The sequence below is a fragment of the Lissotriton vulgaris genome, chromosome 5 (assembly GCF_964263255.1).
Source record: "Lissotriton vulgaris chromosome 5, aLisVul1.2, whole genome shotgun sequence".
Classification (NCBI taxonomy): Eukaryota; Metazoa; Chordata; class Amphibia; order Caudata; family Salamandridae; genus Lissotriton; species Lissotriton vulgaris.
In genome coordinates this window covers 1,196,144,065-1,196,160,959 of record NC_141693.1, presented here as the reverse complement: position 1 = coordinate 1,196,160,959, position 16,895 = coordinate 1,196,144,065, and the positions used below count along the sequence as shown (strand labels likewise).

Sequence of the window (16,895 nt, the reverse complement as noted above, 5' to 3'; positions counted from 1 at the left end):
GCAAGCTTCTTGCTCGGCACATGGTTGTTTACTTTTTTTGTTTACACACACCCCCTCAACTGCATTGTAGGAAATGTTAGGCTCTAGCAAAGCAGCTCAGCTTTACTATAATAAATACAAATGTACATGCATGCCGGTCGCTACATCCTGCAAAAATATTATGATCCAAATATTAACCTGCAAAAACATCAACTTCTTAATATTAGCATCATCAAGTGTATATACTGTGGTAAAAAATGAGCGCGTGCTGGAAGGGATTCAAGATGGATTATTTCCCTCTGTGATAGTGCTGGTGAATGGGGTTTGTTCCGAGCCATTTGTAGAATGACAGCATTATGCGAGTGAAAATCAAAACTCACCTGTTTTCTTCCATAAAGATTCCACATTTGAACAGTGCTATTGCCAAATAAGAACTTTGAATTTTGATGATATTAGCGAGGATTTCCATATTTTTTACTCAAGGGAATTCACAATGCACTGTGGGACCTGTATTTTTTCACTTTCAGTCACGTGATGGAGTACTTTTAAAAGCATGCACGAACAAGTAAACTGCTTGCTTTCCACCTGTGATCAAGGCTAATGATGCCGAAACGTTAGGAACAGGAAGCATGCTGTGCTGCTGGTTTTCGAAATAAAGCCACATTTCCAGTAATGGGCCTCTATTGTTTGTGTGCATCTGGAGGTGCTTTGATGGGCTGTTACGAGCCTATTGCTAGAGGCCGCCCTGAAGGGTCGGGGGCTCCGGAATCGGAAAACTGCTGTATGGATGGATGGATGGATGGATTATATATATATATATATATATATATATATATATATATATATATATATATTAAGTTCCACAAAGCACCCACGCTTGAGGCGCACTCACAGTCAGCTCACACCAGGTAAGGGAGAACCAGGTGCATCCTGCGCCATGCAGAACCTGACGCGTTTCGGGCCCCGCCCTTATTCATAGGTTCACTGCTGCTGGGTAACTGCCGCCAAGAAAACTACCAATGTTTAACCCCTCATTCTCATTTATTCAATTCAGGTGAGTCGGAACATCACACAATGCATGTTGGGATCGGTAGTTTCAAACATCATTCCCCAGTGGGCTGGAAGGCAGTCACTCCAGAAATTTACAAAACATCAAGGGTGCACCGTTCTGTTACATCCCCGTTCAAGTTCCAAGCCTGACTGTCCCAATCCGCTGATGTACCCATCTGCAGTGGAGTCGCTCAATCCTGCGATGGTGCGCACCCCCCGACCGGGTCGGCCGTCCAATATTAAGTTCCACAAAGCACCCACGCTTGAGGCGCACTCACAGTCAGCTCACACCAGGTAAGGGAGAACCAGGTGCATCCTGCGCCATGCAGAACCTGACGCGTTTCGGGCCCCGCCCTTATTCATAGGTTCACTGCTGCTGGGTAACTGCCGCCAAGAAAACTACCAATGTTTAACCCCTCATTCTCATTTATTCAATTCAGGTGAGTCGGAACATCACACAATGCATGTTGGGATCGGTAGTTTCAAACATCATTCCCCAGTGGGCTGGAAGGCAGTCACTCCAGAAATTTACAAAACATCAAGGGTGCACCGTTCTGTTACATCCCCGTTCAAGTTCCAAGCCTGACTGTCCCAATCCGCTGATGTACCCATCTGCAGTGGAGTCGCTCAATCCTGCGATGGTGCGCCCCCCGACCGGGTCGGCCGTCCAATATTAAGTTCCACAAAGCACCCACGCTTGAGGCGCACTCACAGTCAGCTCACACCAGGTAAGGGAGAACCAGGTGCATCCGGCGCCATGCAGAACCTGACGCGTTTCGGGCCCCGCCCTTATTCATAGGTTCACTGCTGCTGGGTAACTGCCGCCAAGAAAACTACCAATGTTTAACCCCTCATTCTCATTTATTCAATTCAGGTGAGTCGGAACATCACACAATGCATGTTGGGATCGGTAGTTTCAAACATCATTCCCCAGTGGGCTGGAAGGCAGTCACTCCAGAAATTTACAAAACATCAAGGGTGCACCGTTCTGTTACATCCCCGTTCAAGTTCCAAGCCTGACTGTCCCAATCCGCTGATGTACCCATCTGCAGTGGAGTCGCTCAATCCTGCGATGGTGCGCCCCCCGACCGGGTCGGCCGTCCAATATTAAGTTCCACAAAGCACCCACGCTTGAGGCGCACTCACAGTCAGCTCACACCAGGTAAGGGAGAACCAGGTGCATCCTGCGCCATGCAGAACCTGACGCGTTTCGGGCCCCGCCCTTATTCATAGGTTCACTGCTGCTGGGTAACTGCCGCCAAGAAAACTACCAATGTTTAACCCCTCATTCTCATTTATTCAATTCAGGTGAGTCGGAACATCACACAATGCATGTTGGGATCGGTAGTTTCAAACATCATTCCCCAGTGGGCTGGAAGGCAGTCACTCCAGAAATTTACAAAACATCAAGGGTGCACCGTTCTGTTACATCCCCGTTCAAGTTCCAAGCCTGACTGTCCCAATCCGCTGATGTACCCATCTGCAGTGGAGTCGCTCAATCCTGCGATGGTGCGCCCCCCGACCGGGTCGGCCGTCCAATATTAAGTTCCACAAAGCACCCACGCTTGAGGCGCACTCACAGTCAGCTCACACCAGGTAAGGGAGAACCAGGTGCATCCTGCGCCATGCAGAACCTGACGCGTTTCGGGCCCCGCCCTTATTCATAGGTTCACTGCTGCTGGGTAACTGCCGCCAAGAAAACTACCAATGTTTAACCCCTCATTCTCATTTATTCAATTCAGGTGAGTCGGAACATCACACAATGCATGTTGGGATCGGTAGTTTCAAACATCATTCCCCAGTGGGCTGGAAGGCAGTCATTCCAGAAATTTACAAAACATCAAGGGTGCACCGTTCTGTTACATCCCCGTTCAAGTTCCAAGCCTGACTGTCCCAATCCGCTGATGTACCCATCTGCAGTGGAGTCGCTCAATCCTGCGATGGTGCGCCCCCCGACCGGGTCGGCCGTCCAATATTAAGTTCCACAAAGCACCCACGCTTGAGGCGCACTCACAGTCAGCTCACACCAGGTAAGGGAGAACCAGGTGCATCCTGCGCCATGCAGAACCTGACGCGTTTCGGGCCCCGCCCTTATTCATAGGTTCACTGCTGCTGGGTAACTGCCGCCAAGAAAACTACCAATGTTTAACCCCTCATTCTCATTTATTCAATTCAGGTGAGTCGGAACATCACACAATGCATGTTGGGATCGGTAGTTTCAAACATCATTCCCCAGTGGGCTGGAAGGCAGTCACTCCAGAAATTTACAAAACATCAAGGGTGCACCGTTCTGTTACATCCCCGTTCAAGTTCCAAGCCTGACTGTCCCAATCCGCTGATGTACCCATCTGCAGTGGAGTCGCTCAATCCTGCGATGGTGCGCCCCCCGACCGGGTCGGCCGTCCAATATTAAGTTCCACAAAGCACCCACGCTTGAGGCGCACTCACAGTCAGCTCACACCAGGTAAGGGAGAACCAGGTGCATCCTGCGCCATGCAGAACCTGACGCGTTTCGGGCCCCGCCCTTATTCATAGGTTCACTGCTGCTGGGTAACTGCCGCCAAGAAAACTACCAATGTTTAACCCCTCATTCTCATTTATTCAATTCAGGTGAGTCGGAACATCACACAATGCATGTTGGGATCGGTAGTTTCAAACATCATTCCCCAGTGGGCTGGAAGGCAGTCACTCCAGAAATTTACAAAACATCAAGGGTGCACCGTTCTGTTACATCCCCGTTCAAGTTCCAAGCCTGACTGTCCCAATCCGCTGATGTACCCATCTGCAGTGGAGTCGCTCAATCCTGCGATGGTGCGCCCCCCGACCGGGTCGGCCGTCCAATATTAAGTTCCACAAAGCACCCACGCTTGAGGCGCACTCACAGTCAGCTCACACCAGGTAAGGGAGAACCAGGTGCATCCTGCGCCATGCAGAACCTGACGCGTTTCGGGCCCCGCCCTTATTCATAGGTTCACTGCTGCTGGGTAACTGCCGCCAAGAAAACTACCAATGTTTAACCCCTCATTCTCATTTATTCAATTCAGGTGAGTCGGAACATCACACAATGCATGTTGGGATCGGTAGTTTCAAACATCATTCCCCAGTGGGCTGGAAGGCAGTCACTCCAGAAATTTACAAAACATCAAGGGTGCACCGTTCTGTTACATCCCCGTTCAAGTTCCAAGCCTGACTGTCCCAATCCGCTGATGTACCCATCTGCAGTGGAGTCGCTCAATCCTGCGATGGTGCGCCCCCCGACCGGGTCGGCCGTCCAATATTAAGTTCCACAAAGCACCCACGCTTGAGGCGCACTCACAGTCAGCTCACACCAGGTAAGGGAGAACCAGGTGCATCCTGCGCCATGCAGAACCTGACGCGTTTCGGGCCCCGCCCTTATTCATAGGTTCACTGCTGCTGGGTAACTGCCGCCAAGAAAACTACCAATGTTTAACCCCTCATTCTCATTTATTCAATTCAGGTGAGTCGGAACATCACACAATGCATGTTGGGATCGGTAGTTTCAAACATCATTCCCCAGTGGGCTGGAAGGCAGTCACTCCAGAAATTTACAAAACATCAAGGGTGCACCGTTCTGTTACATCCCCGTTCAAGTTCCAAGCCTGACTGTCCCAATCCGCTGATGTACCCATCTGCAGTGGAGTCGCTCAATCCTGCGATGGTGCGCCCCCCGACCGGGTCGGCCGTCCAATATTAAGTTCCACAAAGCACCCACGCTTGAGGCGCACTCACAGTCAGCTCACACTAGGTAAGGGAGAACCAGGTGCATCCTGCGCCATGCAGAACCTGACGCGTTTCGGGCCCCGCCCTTATTCATAGGTTCACTGCTGCTGGGTAACTGCCGCCAAGAAAACTACCAATGTTTAACCCCTCATTCTCATTTATTCAATTCAGGTGAGTCGGAACATCACACAATGCATGTTGGGATCGGTAGTTTCAAACATCATTCCCCAGTGGGCTGGAAGGCAGTCACTCCAGAAATTTACAAAACATCAAGGGTGCACCGTTCTGTTACATCCCCGTTCAAGTTCCAAGCCTGACTGTCCCAATCCGCTGATGTACCCATCTGCAGTGGAGTCGCTCAATCCTGCGATGGTGCGCCCCCCGACCGGGTCGGCCGTCCAATATTAAGTTCCACAAAGCACCCACGCTTGAGGCGCACTCACAGTCAGCTCACACCAGGTAAGGGAGAACCAGGTGCATCCTGCGCCATGCAGAACCTGAAAAAAAAAAAAAAAAATATATATATATATATATATATATATATATATATATATATATATATATATAATCTTTTTTTTCCCAATGAAATAACTAAAGGTCTTACCATTATAGTTAGGTGAGATATCTCAGTGACGTCAAACATTTTTATATTTAAAAAAAACAAAGAAATTCACCAGTTATAGTTAGCAGAGCTAACTATAACATGCACCCCGCCATGCACTGCTTATGGCCTCACATATTACATCACTCATGACATGCTCTATGACATCACTGATGACATCTCAAAAGACATGATCCGATTTTCTTTTGCACAAACTGCTCTATAAACTAGTATAGTTTTAGAAAACAATGGTTCATTTAAGGCCAGTAGATCCTGATAGCGATATATTTTCTTAACAGGCAGAGCGGACAGTAAGTTCTGTATCCTATGATGTGAGGCAGTTTTTAGGACAAGTATAAGGCGGGACACATTCACATATTTTTAAGCAATTAATTTATTTATTGCACAATATTCATAACATTATTTCCAAAGTGAATTGTAGAGCCAGTGCTCACAGATAAGTGAAAAATAAGTGTGCTGTGGTGAGTGAGAAAGACTTTAGAAACATACATCAAATTGACAACAACAGGAAACTCCTTGTAGACACTTTTTTATATAATAAACAAGGAGTTTACTTGTAATGGGGTCGCCGACATTTCGATCTCAAGAAATAGAGTTCTTCGTCAGAACAGGTTAGTGAGCACCTAATATTGAATATGCCATGGTAAGAATGAAGCAAGGTTGCCTGGCAACAAGGCCTCAAACGCCTGGTATGAACGTGTCCTAGGATTGGACTGCTGCAATGTGCTGATTCGTGGTGTAAAAACCACGTAGATACTCGTGGCCAATTTGTCGTCTACCGAGAATCAGAGAGCTGCGGCCCCTGCCTCTTATCCTTGAACCATGCGGTTCGAATAGCCTCCAGCCCCTCGGAGCCACATTGGCAACTAGTGTCTACATGTCCTCTCTACCTGTTAGGAAAATATATCGCAATCAGGATCTACTGGCCTTAAATGAACCATTGTTTTCTAAAACTTTCTATTACCCCCAGTTCACAAAATTAGGGTCCCCTTGTTATCTAATACACTATAAACGAGTATGGCATTAGAGGTCTGCAAGTAAGCAAAAATAGGTTATAATGATCATTAATGCCATCATATTTGCAACCCCCTTAGGTGAACCAAGCTTGTGTTATGTACAACACTGACCCTAAACTATACACTTCATGGGTAGCTTATTTCCTGTTGACTATCATCCACAGATAGAAGGGTAACCCCTTCTGCATAAGGTGTTCAATCTGTATACAACTGTTCAGAGAAAACCAAGTTCCTCCAGATACTCAATGTCTGTTACATAACAATGCCCTACTGCGTACAGCCTTTATTTGTATTGAACCCCTCACAGTCACACCGAACCTACATTGAGAAATTAAGTTGATATGAGTAGAAAAATGAGCACTGTAAACAGAGTTTACTCAATGGTGAGATTTTACTCTGTATCACCCTGTTTGTACACATTGACACTTTCATGAGAAATACACCACAGATTATTAAAAAGTATCTGTTGGAAATGACAGTTTCTGCAGGGTCACCCCCAAAGTTTTTGTTTTGCCTTCCTCCTCCCCTTTTTGCAGACTTCGCTTTTGCATTTTACCACTTCTAACTAGTGCTAAAGTGCTTGTGGTCTCTCCTTAGAGCATGGCAGAATTGGACTATATCCAACTGGAATATTTAATTTACCTATAAGTGACTAGTAAAGTGGCACAACATGTTCCTACGGCCTGTAAATGAAATGCTACTTGTGGGTCTGCAGCACTGATTGTGTCAATCCCATAAGTAGCCCTTTAAACATGGCTCAGGTCTGCCATTGCAGAGCCTGTGTGTGCAATATCAAACTGGTAATTCAACCTGGCAAAAAGAACCTTTTGCCAGGCCAAAACTTACATCCTTTTTAATACATACATGTCACCCCAAATGTAGGCCCTGGACAAGCCCAAAGTCAGGTGCAGTGTATTTATAAAGTTGGACATGCACTTTAAGCTTTACATGTCCTGTTAGTAAAAAACACTTAAATTCGTTTTTTACTACTGCAAGGCCTATATCTGCCATAGGAGAACATTGGGATTACCTTCTTACATTTTAAAAGCGTAATGTCCAAATCAGAAGATCTAACTGGATGCAGTTTGGTGTCTCTGGAATCCTAATTTAAAATTCTAACCTATGGTGAAGTCGGATATTAAACTACAATTCTAAAAATGCCCGTTTTAGAAAGTTACTCAAGAAATTGGGCAACCCAATATACCCATAGAGGCTTGGGTAAGAACTAGGTAACAGTGCATACAGGGGATTTATTTTAAATACAATTAAGCTTAATTTTTACCAAACAAATTATTAAGGCCCAAATCAGTGGCATCAAATATGTGGATTATTAAAATCAATTGCAACAAATTACAACAGAGTGAATCTGAAAAAAACAGCAGAGTTACTGCAGTAATAGCTAGAAATTACCATACTACTTAAAACATTTATTTTTTAAATGCGCAGTTCCTCCTAAACTGCTGGAAAAATATATAGAAAATTATAAATACATTTTTCTAACTTTTATCACTTTCATAAAGTGGTAATAAGTAGGGAACAACAATAAAACCTATCACTTACCTATACATAAGGCCCTAACCCAGAAAGCAGCGTAAGTGTGTTGAAACATACATGGCTTCCTTTTCCTTTTACTACACTCCACACTATGATACTCAACTGTACTGTACCACATGCCCCTCTACCCGTCTCTATGATACAACACTCCATTATATGACATAGTACACCACCATACAACACTCTCCTCCAATGTACAACACAGTATTACAGTCCACTGTACGACACTATATCACATTCCACTGTACAACATACCAGCCTATGGCACTCCACTATAGGACACAACAATGTAAAAGACTGCCACTCTACTGTACAACAATTCACTCGACAACACTGAACTATATGACACTGTACTCCACTTCATGCCACTACATTGTTCAACACTCTATTCTACTGAATGCCACTGAATGGCACCTACTCCACGACACTCGCCTCCACCACACTGCAGTCAACGACACTTAACTGTAGGACATGCCACTACAATTTACAAAATACCAGTCCACTCTGTGACACTCCACTATGCAAAACACCACTATATGATGCTTTGCTTCACTATACGGTAGACCACTCCAAACGACTCTACTTCACTCCACTGTATTGCACTGTACAACACTACACTCTATGCTAAAACACCCTAGGACAGTCCTCCACTCTACTCTACGACAGTCCACTTAACCCCTAAATGGAATTAAATTTGACATATGAATTGATACACATATTTATTACAAAACAAAAGCATTTAAATTTAATAAAAAACGTATTTTATTATTTCTAAACAAACACAACTTGAAGTATACAAACTTTAAAAATTCCAAAGTTATTATTCCAACTTAAATTTATAATTTACGCATCACCTTCAACTTTTTATAAGTCACGCACTTTTGTACACAATCTTGTCACCTAACTCGCCACACTACATTAACTATAACTCGCCCTTTCTCCATGCACTGGTTATACCCTTACATATTATATAACTTATAGTATGTCAAATCATACCATTCACATGAGATGGCATCTCAAATTACATCATTTATGAGAAAACAATTCATGGTACAGAAGGCTAAGTGTGACAAAGAATGAAGGGAACAGATGGATGGAAGAGAAGAAAGGAAAATGATCAAAGGAGGAAAGGGTACTAAAAACAAAGGAAAAATTTAAAAGCTCAGAAAAGATTGGAAATACAGAAAGTACTAAAGATAGTAGGAAAATGATGAGAAATAATGGATTGAAGGAGTATAGAAACCAGCATAGAAGTGGAGACGTAGACAAGAAGGGGTAAAAAAGATAGAGGAAATGGGGAAATAGTAGCAGGGGAAGAAGGGGCAAAAGAAGTTGCTCACCGATCTTGCAGTCACGATAGTACTTCTCGATGGGATAATCCTTTGTGAAGCCTACACCACCCATCCACTCAATACACTTGCTTGCTGTTAGAGATGCCACCTTGGAAAAACAAAACAGGTGGTTACCACAGGTAAACATTTTCTATCCACCCAGCTCTGTGAGGGTGGAACCCATCCTGCAGGTACCCATCACTTAGAAAGAGGAACCTTTCCCATGTATCTATTATAGAAACAACAGCTATCCTGCGACCTATCAAAGATGTTGGACCCCACCAAATAACCTATAATTGAGGCAACAGCTGCCTTAAACAGCTATGGAGGGAGAGCAATCCAAACCAATTGTCACAGCTAGGATGGACATATCCTTGAGGAGACAGAACAACTTGTCTGCTTCTATCTGAAGTGCTCTCAACCTAAGTGACTACCACCGCAATGCAGCTAACCTTTGCAGAAGTCTTAGCGGGGCAGCCACTCTATGCATCTATCAGAGAAAGGCAAACCTATGTACCACGTATGTATGAATATAGGGCAGAGGCAGCTTCTACTCAACACTCCGGTCACGAAGCAGGAACTTACTCTACATAGTTTTCTGCCCTTTGCACCTCTTGCAGGTGGGACTCCTATCCATTGAATATATCACAGAGGGGACACCTACCTTATACCCACATCAGAGATAGCACCCATCTGAACACTTTAATCTGTAAGAAAGGACAGATGCGCGGTTGGGCTACCCTATTGTATTGCACTGTGTTGTGCAATTGCCATAATTTCCTGGGCAAGCTTTTAACCACTTCGGTGCCGATGACGGCTCCCAGCCGTCATGAGTCATGGTGGGCGTGTGCTGAGAATGGCTGAGAGCCGTCATGACCACGCCCACGATCGGAATGTCCAGCACCGGCGCGGAATTCCAGCAGCAGCCAAGGTGTTAAAAATGTACAGTTCAAAGGGTGATAGGTGTAGTATGCACTAGATGAGATATACTTGGTTAAGTGGCATGAGGTTAGAGGACACTTCATAAAAGGTGCAACATGAATACCGGAGCACATACTGTAGTGTTGTGAAGAGTGTGAGAGATTGTATAGCTCATAATATAAATCTTATGTTTATAATGATTGGTAGAACCATTTTTTTAATGCTTTCTGGAATTGAAGGTCATAGTCAAAAGACATTATTACAGTAAGCACTCTGTTCCAAAGAGTAGCTGCCTGGACATAGAAGGGGGACTCAAACAATGCAGGGTTGAGTCTTTTTAATTGGAGGTACAATCAATGAGGCAACCCTTGAGCAAGTGCAGGGAAAAGAGACCAGGTGATATGTGGGTCCAAGTCAAAAGACCGAGAATTTGTTTTGCAACTACATCTTTAGTCCTGTGTAGTTTCCCGAGTATTAGCAAGGGTCCTCTGAAATAGAGATTATTAGTGTAGTCAAGGCAGGAGAGTAGTAATTTAACGATAGCTTGGACTTTTTGCAGGAACTCTAGGTACGGTAAAATTCTTCCTAACATCTTATCATATGGAAGATTCGTATGGCCATTAGGTTTGATTTGTGGTAGAAGAGATAGTTTGGAAAACATGTTATGTTACGTTATCTATTTTGTAAAGATGGTAAATACCCGAAAAGCATCCAGTGCTAATGAAATGTGAGAAAAGCAAGACCCAGGCAAAGAAAGCCAAACCTTTTGAAAGTGACAGTTTTTGAGTTTTTCCTGAACAAAGCTGTACTTGATGTGGTCTTGAGTGAGATCGGTAGGGGATCCATAACTTTGAAGCCAATTAAAGATGGAGACACCGTCCATCCAGGTTTTGTTATGCTATGGACTGCCACAAGCTTGGAGAAAGGAGGACTGTTAAAGTGTGGGTGGGATGCTAGATCTGGAATGTGTTCCTTAAATCGATCCCAAATTGTGCAGAGCTCTGTGCCCCAGGCAGAAGGTTTTTAACTCAACACCCACCTCCAATGTGTGATGCAGCAGCTTCCAGTTCATGTGAAAGGTTCAAGCTGGACTTTAATGCGTAAGTAGCAGCAGCCTCCCTGGTTCACTCCTATAAACTGCTGTTGGCACCACTTATGGGTGGTGGGTGTGGGAGAGGAAGGGTTGCGTTAGCCTACATTTTGAAATACTGTTTGTGTCTCTGAGCACCAGTCCTGTTCATGAGACGGAGGGATTTAAAAAAAAAAGTATTTTAACCAAATGGCAACAAATGCAATATGTGTGTATACCTTGCACTGCATGATTAAAATGTTGTCCCTTCTCCTGTCTGCAACGAGAATGATGGTGAGCATTGCGTCCCTACACAGGTAGGTAAACAGATGCGAGTGATTTATGCCGATGATATCTTAATGACATTATCATACTCTAAACTATCCATTGGAATAATTATGTTTTTAATATTGTTCTTCTCACAATTCCCTGGATTCAGGATTACTAGATCTAAGTGCAAAGTATTACTCATGCTATGTTCAACATGTGGGCCTACAAGGGAGGAGTACCCTACCAATAGATGTGAACTCATATGAAAAACTTGGGTATAATTTAATAGGTGACTGGAGAACAAGACCAGAAATAACATAATTAATAAAGAAAACATCATACGACTTTTCAGCATGGTCAAAATTTCTGAGGCAGAATCAAAATAATTAAAATGATGGTTGCCCAATTCTTAACAGATGTTTTTGCTGTTATTAGGTGAAGGAAAAATGAAATCATTTGCATAGGGAGACACTAGATTTGGATTAAAAGTATTGAAATTGGAAGTTATAACTGCTGCTGGAGGTGTACGACTCCATTACATGCAATCTTGCTCTGCATGCTGGAGATATAATCCACATGGTATATAGTTAGTGGTATCTCGACTTCTGATATTGGAAAAGTCCAAAATCTAGTCTCAGCCCATTAAACACTTGAATGACTCTTTCCGATAACAGTGATCTATTTTAAGAATACCCATAACGTTCATTATAGTTCTCCCTTCCCTAATATGGAGTACGGTTTTCTGTGATATAGGTGCATGGTTTCAAGCCATTTGTGGGTCTTATGCCGGGCATATATGTTCTTTAATTTAGTGTCAGGTGTCCACCAATTACAATCTGGAATTTCCTGTATGGAATATATTTAAACCACCCACTGGTGATGTAAAATCTCTCTACATGTGCATCAACACCAGTATCTCTCTTCAGGTCAGTTGATGTACAAGCCAACATGATTGCAGGATTAGATCACCGTTTTGCATTTGACAACCTAGCCAAAACAAAACAGTGCTGTTTATGTACAATCTTAGAATAGCCACCTTTCAAGCATGCCTTCCCAATCCCCCGGTCATTGTGCGTTAAAATGTCATTCCAGTCTTCATCCACAAACTGAATTGATAGTGTTTCCACCAGTGTTGAACAGTAACAGTTGATCGAAAGAATAAATGGTCAATAAGGATCCGCTATAAGCTTGAGAAGCCATAAACACAGGGTTTGTGCAGAGTCTGGGCTAATTCAACTTCAGACAAAACACTGGAGCACTTGGCTGGAGGAAAGTGGTACACAAGGCCTGGCAGCTCATTGACAGTGGAGAGGTACACTGACCTGTATATGTAGGCCCCAATAGCCAGCAGTTTGGGGATACAGACATCCACCTGATTTAGGAAAGTGAGCAGGTTACTATTCCTTGGCAAAACCCCATAACAGTAATCCATCATTTGACGAATTCCTAAAATGAAGTTAGCCTGATGAAAATAATAATACAGTGTTGTAATGTTTTAATGGAAAAATTAAATGTTCATTTTAAAGTATAGCATGACAAAGAGGTAAGAAAGTACAAGCATTGGCAAAGCCAATAGGTTTCGCCTAAGCAAAATCGATTGGTATTTTCAATGTTTTTTAAATGTTGCACAGCAGTGGGGGCTGTAAAAAAGGCACTGACCGTATCGTAGGTTTTTTTTCTCCATTTAAGCCATGTTGCACAACAGCCTACTCTACTGTGATCCCTGTAAAAAAGACAGCGCAGGAGGGGCTCAACATGAGGGTAGAGTGAGAAAATACACTGGAGACAGGGAGAATGTGGCTGAACACATCGGAAAGCAGAAGGGCGGGGAGGTTTGGGGGGGGGGGGGGGGGCGTGCGGCGTGGTTAACTGACAGTGATCAGCAGGGGGATCAGTGAAAAACACTGGTGTTGTGGGAAACCTGGGTAATGGTGAAGGGGAGGGACTACCGTAAAACTTTGTAAAGTTGCATCCATGTGATATTCTTGCACTGTACTAAGTGTATGACAAAAACTTGCTCTATGCTGACGCAGGTTAGTTAATGTTGGCATTGCGGGACACACTGCACTGATACTTACAAGAGAGGGATCTCAGCCAGGAAAAGACACAAAACTTCTGCCTCTGCACAAAGAGTGCATCCCATGGAATAGTGGTGTAAGCATACCACACGGATGCCCCTAGACTTTCCAATATTCTTCAAGCAGGAGTGTAGCTCAGTGCAAACCACACAAAGCATGGCACGAGCCATTCATTTTGCTATGTTACTTGCCCCCAAACATTTTAAAGGCCTCAGATAATCCGGCAGAGTCCTACTCTGGTGTTGACCAGTGGCGGCTGGGGGAGAAGAAGGGTGGCGGGCGGTGAGAAAAAAACCCCCCAAAAAAAACCTCTTCGGCCGGCCGTGTCTCTCCACCGCTTTGCTGCCAACCATCCAGAACGGAAGCAAGAACTGGAAGCACACACATGCTCCCTCTGCTAAGCCCTTCACAACGCTGCAGCATTGGGATTGATATGAGCGCCGTGGTTTGGTGCTCGAACGGGGAATGGGAGCCTGAGCATGCTGCTCACCACGCTGTGTAATGCAGCCTGGTGGGGAACATGCAAAGTGCGCATAACTGTTTGGCTGACCCAAGACAGCCGGCCAAACTGTCATGCACACTTAGGGAGTGCAAAGGCTGACCCAAGACAGCCGGCCAAACTGTCATGCACACTTAGGGAGTGCAAAGGCTGACCCAAGAAAGCCGGCCAAACTGTCATGCACACTTAGGGAGTGCAAACCACTCCTACTCCTTAGACCCCAGCCATCCCTGCCCTAACCCAGCCCTGCAGCTATCAAAAATAAAATGATAATAACTAAGTTATTATCATTTCATTTTTTATTTTTTCACTGCTTTAAAAGCAGAGGGGTGATGCCCCTTCGGCTTAGTGGAGGAGCCGCCCCTGGATTGGCATGATTCACTGTTGTTGAAAGCAATATTTACACAGAAGCTCTATTTATTAAACAGCTCGGACCCTAATCGGGTCATGGATTCTAGGACAGCCCCAGTGATAAGCAACCTCACCAGTGATTTTAGCAGGCCACGCAGAGGAGAAAAACATATATAGCTCCAAATATTTCCTGCTGGGGTTAATTGCCGTAACACAAAAACTAAGTTTTTCAGAAGAAAAAATATATATATATATCTCTAGTTTTCCCCTCGTTCCTTAAAGGTTTATTTCAGGGCAGCCATTTTGAATGACCCGGACAAGAAATATAAATGCACACAGAGATACATTTATATACACGCATGAACACTCAAGCAGGTATGAGTAAAATTTTAATATAATGAACGTCAATGGCATTTATTTGCATATTTATTAGACATTCTAAGCCTAATTGCATTTTATTCATCGGTGTTTCAACACATGCAAATTACTAGTTAGTTCAAGGTTGTGATACTCGGAAAAAATACTATACTCATCACTGATCATTCCACGGGCAACTGGGGTTCATGGGCAAAAGGGGTGTTGCCCTGCCACCCTCGGGGGGGGAAGAGGCAAGAACAGGGAAAATAAAAACAGAGCAGATGAAAAGAAATTACTGCTCTGATGCAGTGTGCCTAATCTCCTGGATGAACTCTAGTGAACTTTGCAGATGCCCTACTGCACAAGGGCCAGGACAAGATACAGCAGTGACATCACATGAGAGGGTGTGCTGAATTAGAATGCCATGGATCTTGTTGCTTCTGGGGCGCTTGAACAGTGGCCCTAGGAGGAGTTACAAAACTCCATGCAGTCAGTCAGTCAAATACACTTTATTCGATTTTTGTTAAAATCATAAAAGGCAAAACATACATATATTTAAAAAGACATTTTAAAAATACCCACAGTTCATTTTGTTTTTACATAGTGTCCAAAAAGGAATCACTTAATTAATCACCATAATACATGCAGTAAAGTAACAGTTAATATATTAACTTTTAATTTTTAAACAGTACAGTTCTAGGAGTCCTTTTGTTTCTACCTCTATATGCGGCTGTTAGAAAACTCGCAACACGAAAAGTGACATGTGCATCCGGCAATCTTTGGAGGTAAAGCAAGGCAGGTCTCACTTGTAAGAAGCCCAGTGTTTTCAGGAGGGGAATCAGATATCTTCTCCTCTCAGTGTTATAAAGTGCACAAAAAAACAGAAAATGGAGAGTGTCCTGATCAGAGAATTGGTCACACTCACAGGGTGGTGTATGTTCCGGTTTACCCCACACAGGAAAGATGCCTAATGAATAGTGGATTAAATTCATTCTGAATCTGGTTAACAGAAATCTATGCAAGGGATTGGAGACATATTGCAGGTAAGGTTCCATCGAGGGGGCAGAGGACAAAACCAGGTGTGCTCTTACTAGCGGTTTATTAACTTCAAACTCCTCTCTCTCTAAGCGTGACCTCCCCTGGAATTCCTTCTTAATCCATACAACGTCCGCTTTCCTGATTTTTGACGGAGTTGTATATAGATCAGGTCTCCCGAGGGCAGTGAATGATGATTTTATATATCTTAGCCAAGCTATTTTCATTGCCCCCTCCCTTGCAGTCACGTCTTTAAGAATTGTGTGGTTTAAAGACAACTCAGTATTTATCCAGATATTGGCCCAAAAAAGTAAAGGTGCCATTTTCAATCCATCTATAATATAGGGTAGGCCAACTTCCTCATGTATGGAGTAGGTAGGTGTTGAAGTTGGGACCGACAAAATTCGTCTGATAAGTTTATTCTCCACTGTCTGCATACTATCCAGATTGGTATAACCCCACAGTGCTGCACCGTATGAGGCTATCGAGATGCATTTACTTTTGTAAACCTTTAACACAGCGTCCATTGGTTTAGCCCCTAGTCTTTTAGTAAAATCCAACAGAGCTGCTGTGGACCGGGCTAAAGCAATACGTTTGGCCTTAATTTGCGGGACCCAGGAGCCCTTCTCATCAAACAGGACCCCTAAGTAAGGAAAAACCGGGACCCTGGAGAGAACCTCGCCATTGCAAAAAAAGGTTTTTGTATGAGATTTATTTTTTTGTGGACCCACAATCATTGTGTGCGATTTAGTCACATTGATTTTTAGATCCAGTTTGGCCATAAAGGAGCCAAAAAGTTCTAAAAGGGTCTGTAACCCAATGCCCGTACGGGCGATGAGAACAGCATCGTCCGCATATAAAAGGGCCGGAATCTGCTTCCCACCTACCCGCGGGACATCGGCGTTACCTGCTAACAAGGACTTCCCTAGATCGTTTATGTAAATGGTGAATAAAAGTGGGGCTAGTATACAGCCTTGACGGACACCCTTATTTGACCTAAAGCTGTCAGAGCATCGCCCTTC

The 16,895-nt window shown here is 44.0% G+C and overlaps 1 protein-coding gene across 2 annotated transcripts in view; it reads right to left on the bottom strand.

Moving 5' to 3' along the window:
* ACADSB (acyl-CoA dehydrogenase short/branched chain) overlaps positions 1–16,895 on the bottom strand; it is a 399,459-nt gene that overhangs the window by 12,416 nt on the left and 370,148 nt on the right. For both annotated transcript variants that reach the window (XM_086922992.1, XM_086922993.1), the window contains one exon: positions 9,303–9,402. In XM_086922992.1, coding sequence (XP_086779118.1) covers positions 9,303–9,402 — 100 coding nt within the window. The remainder of the gene's footprint in view (positions 1–9,302; positions 9,403–16,895) is intronic.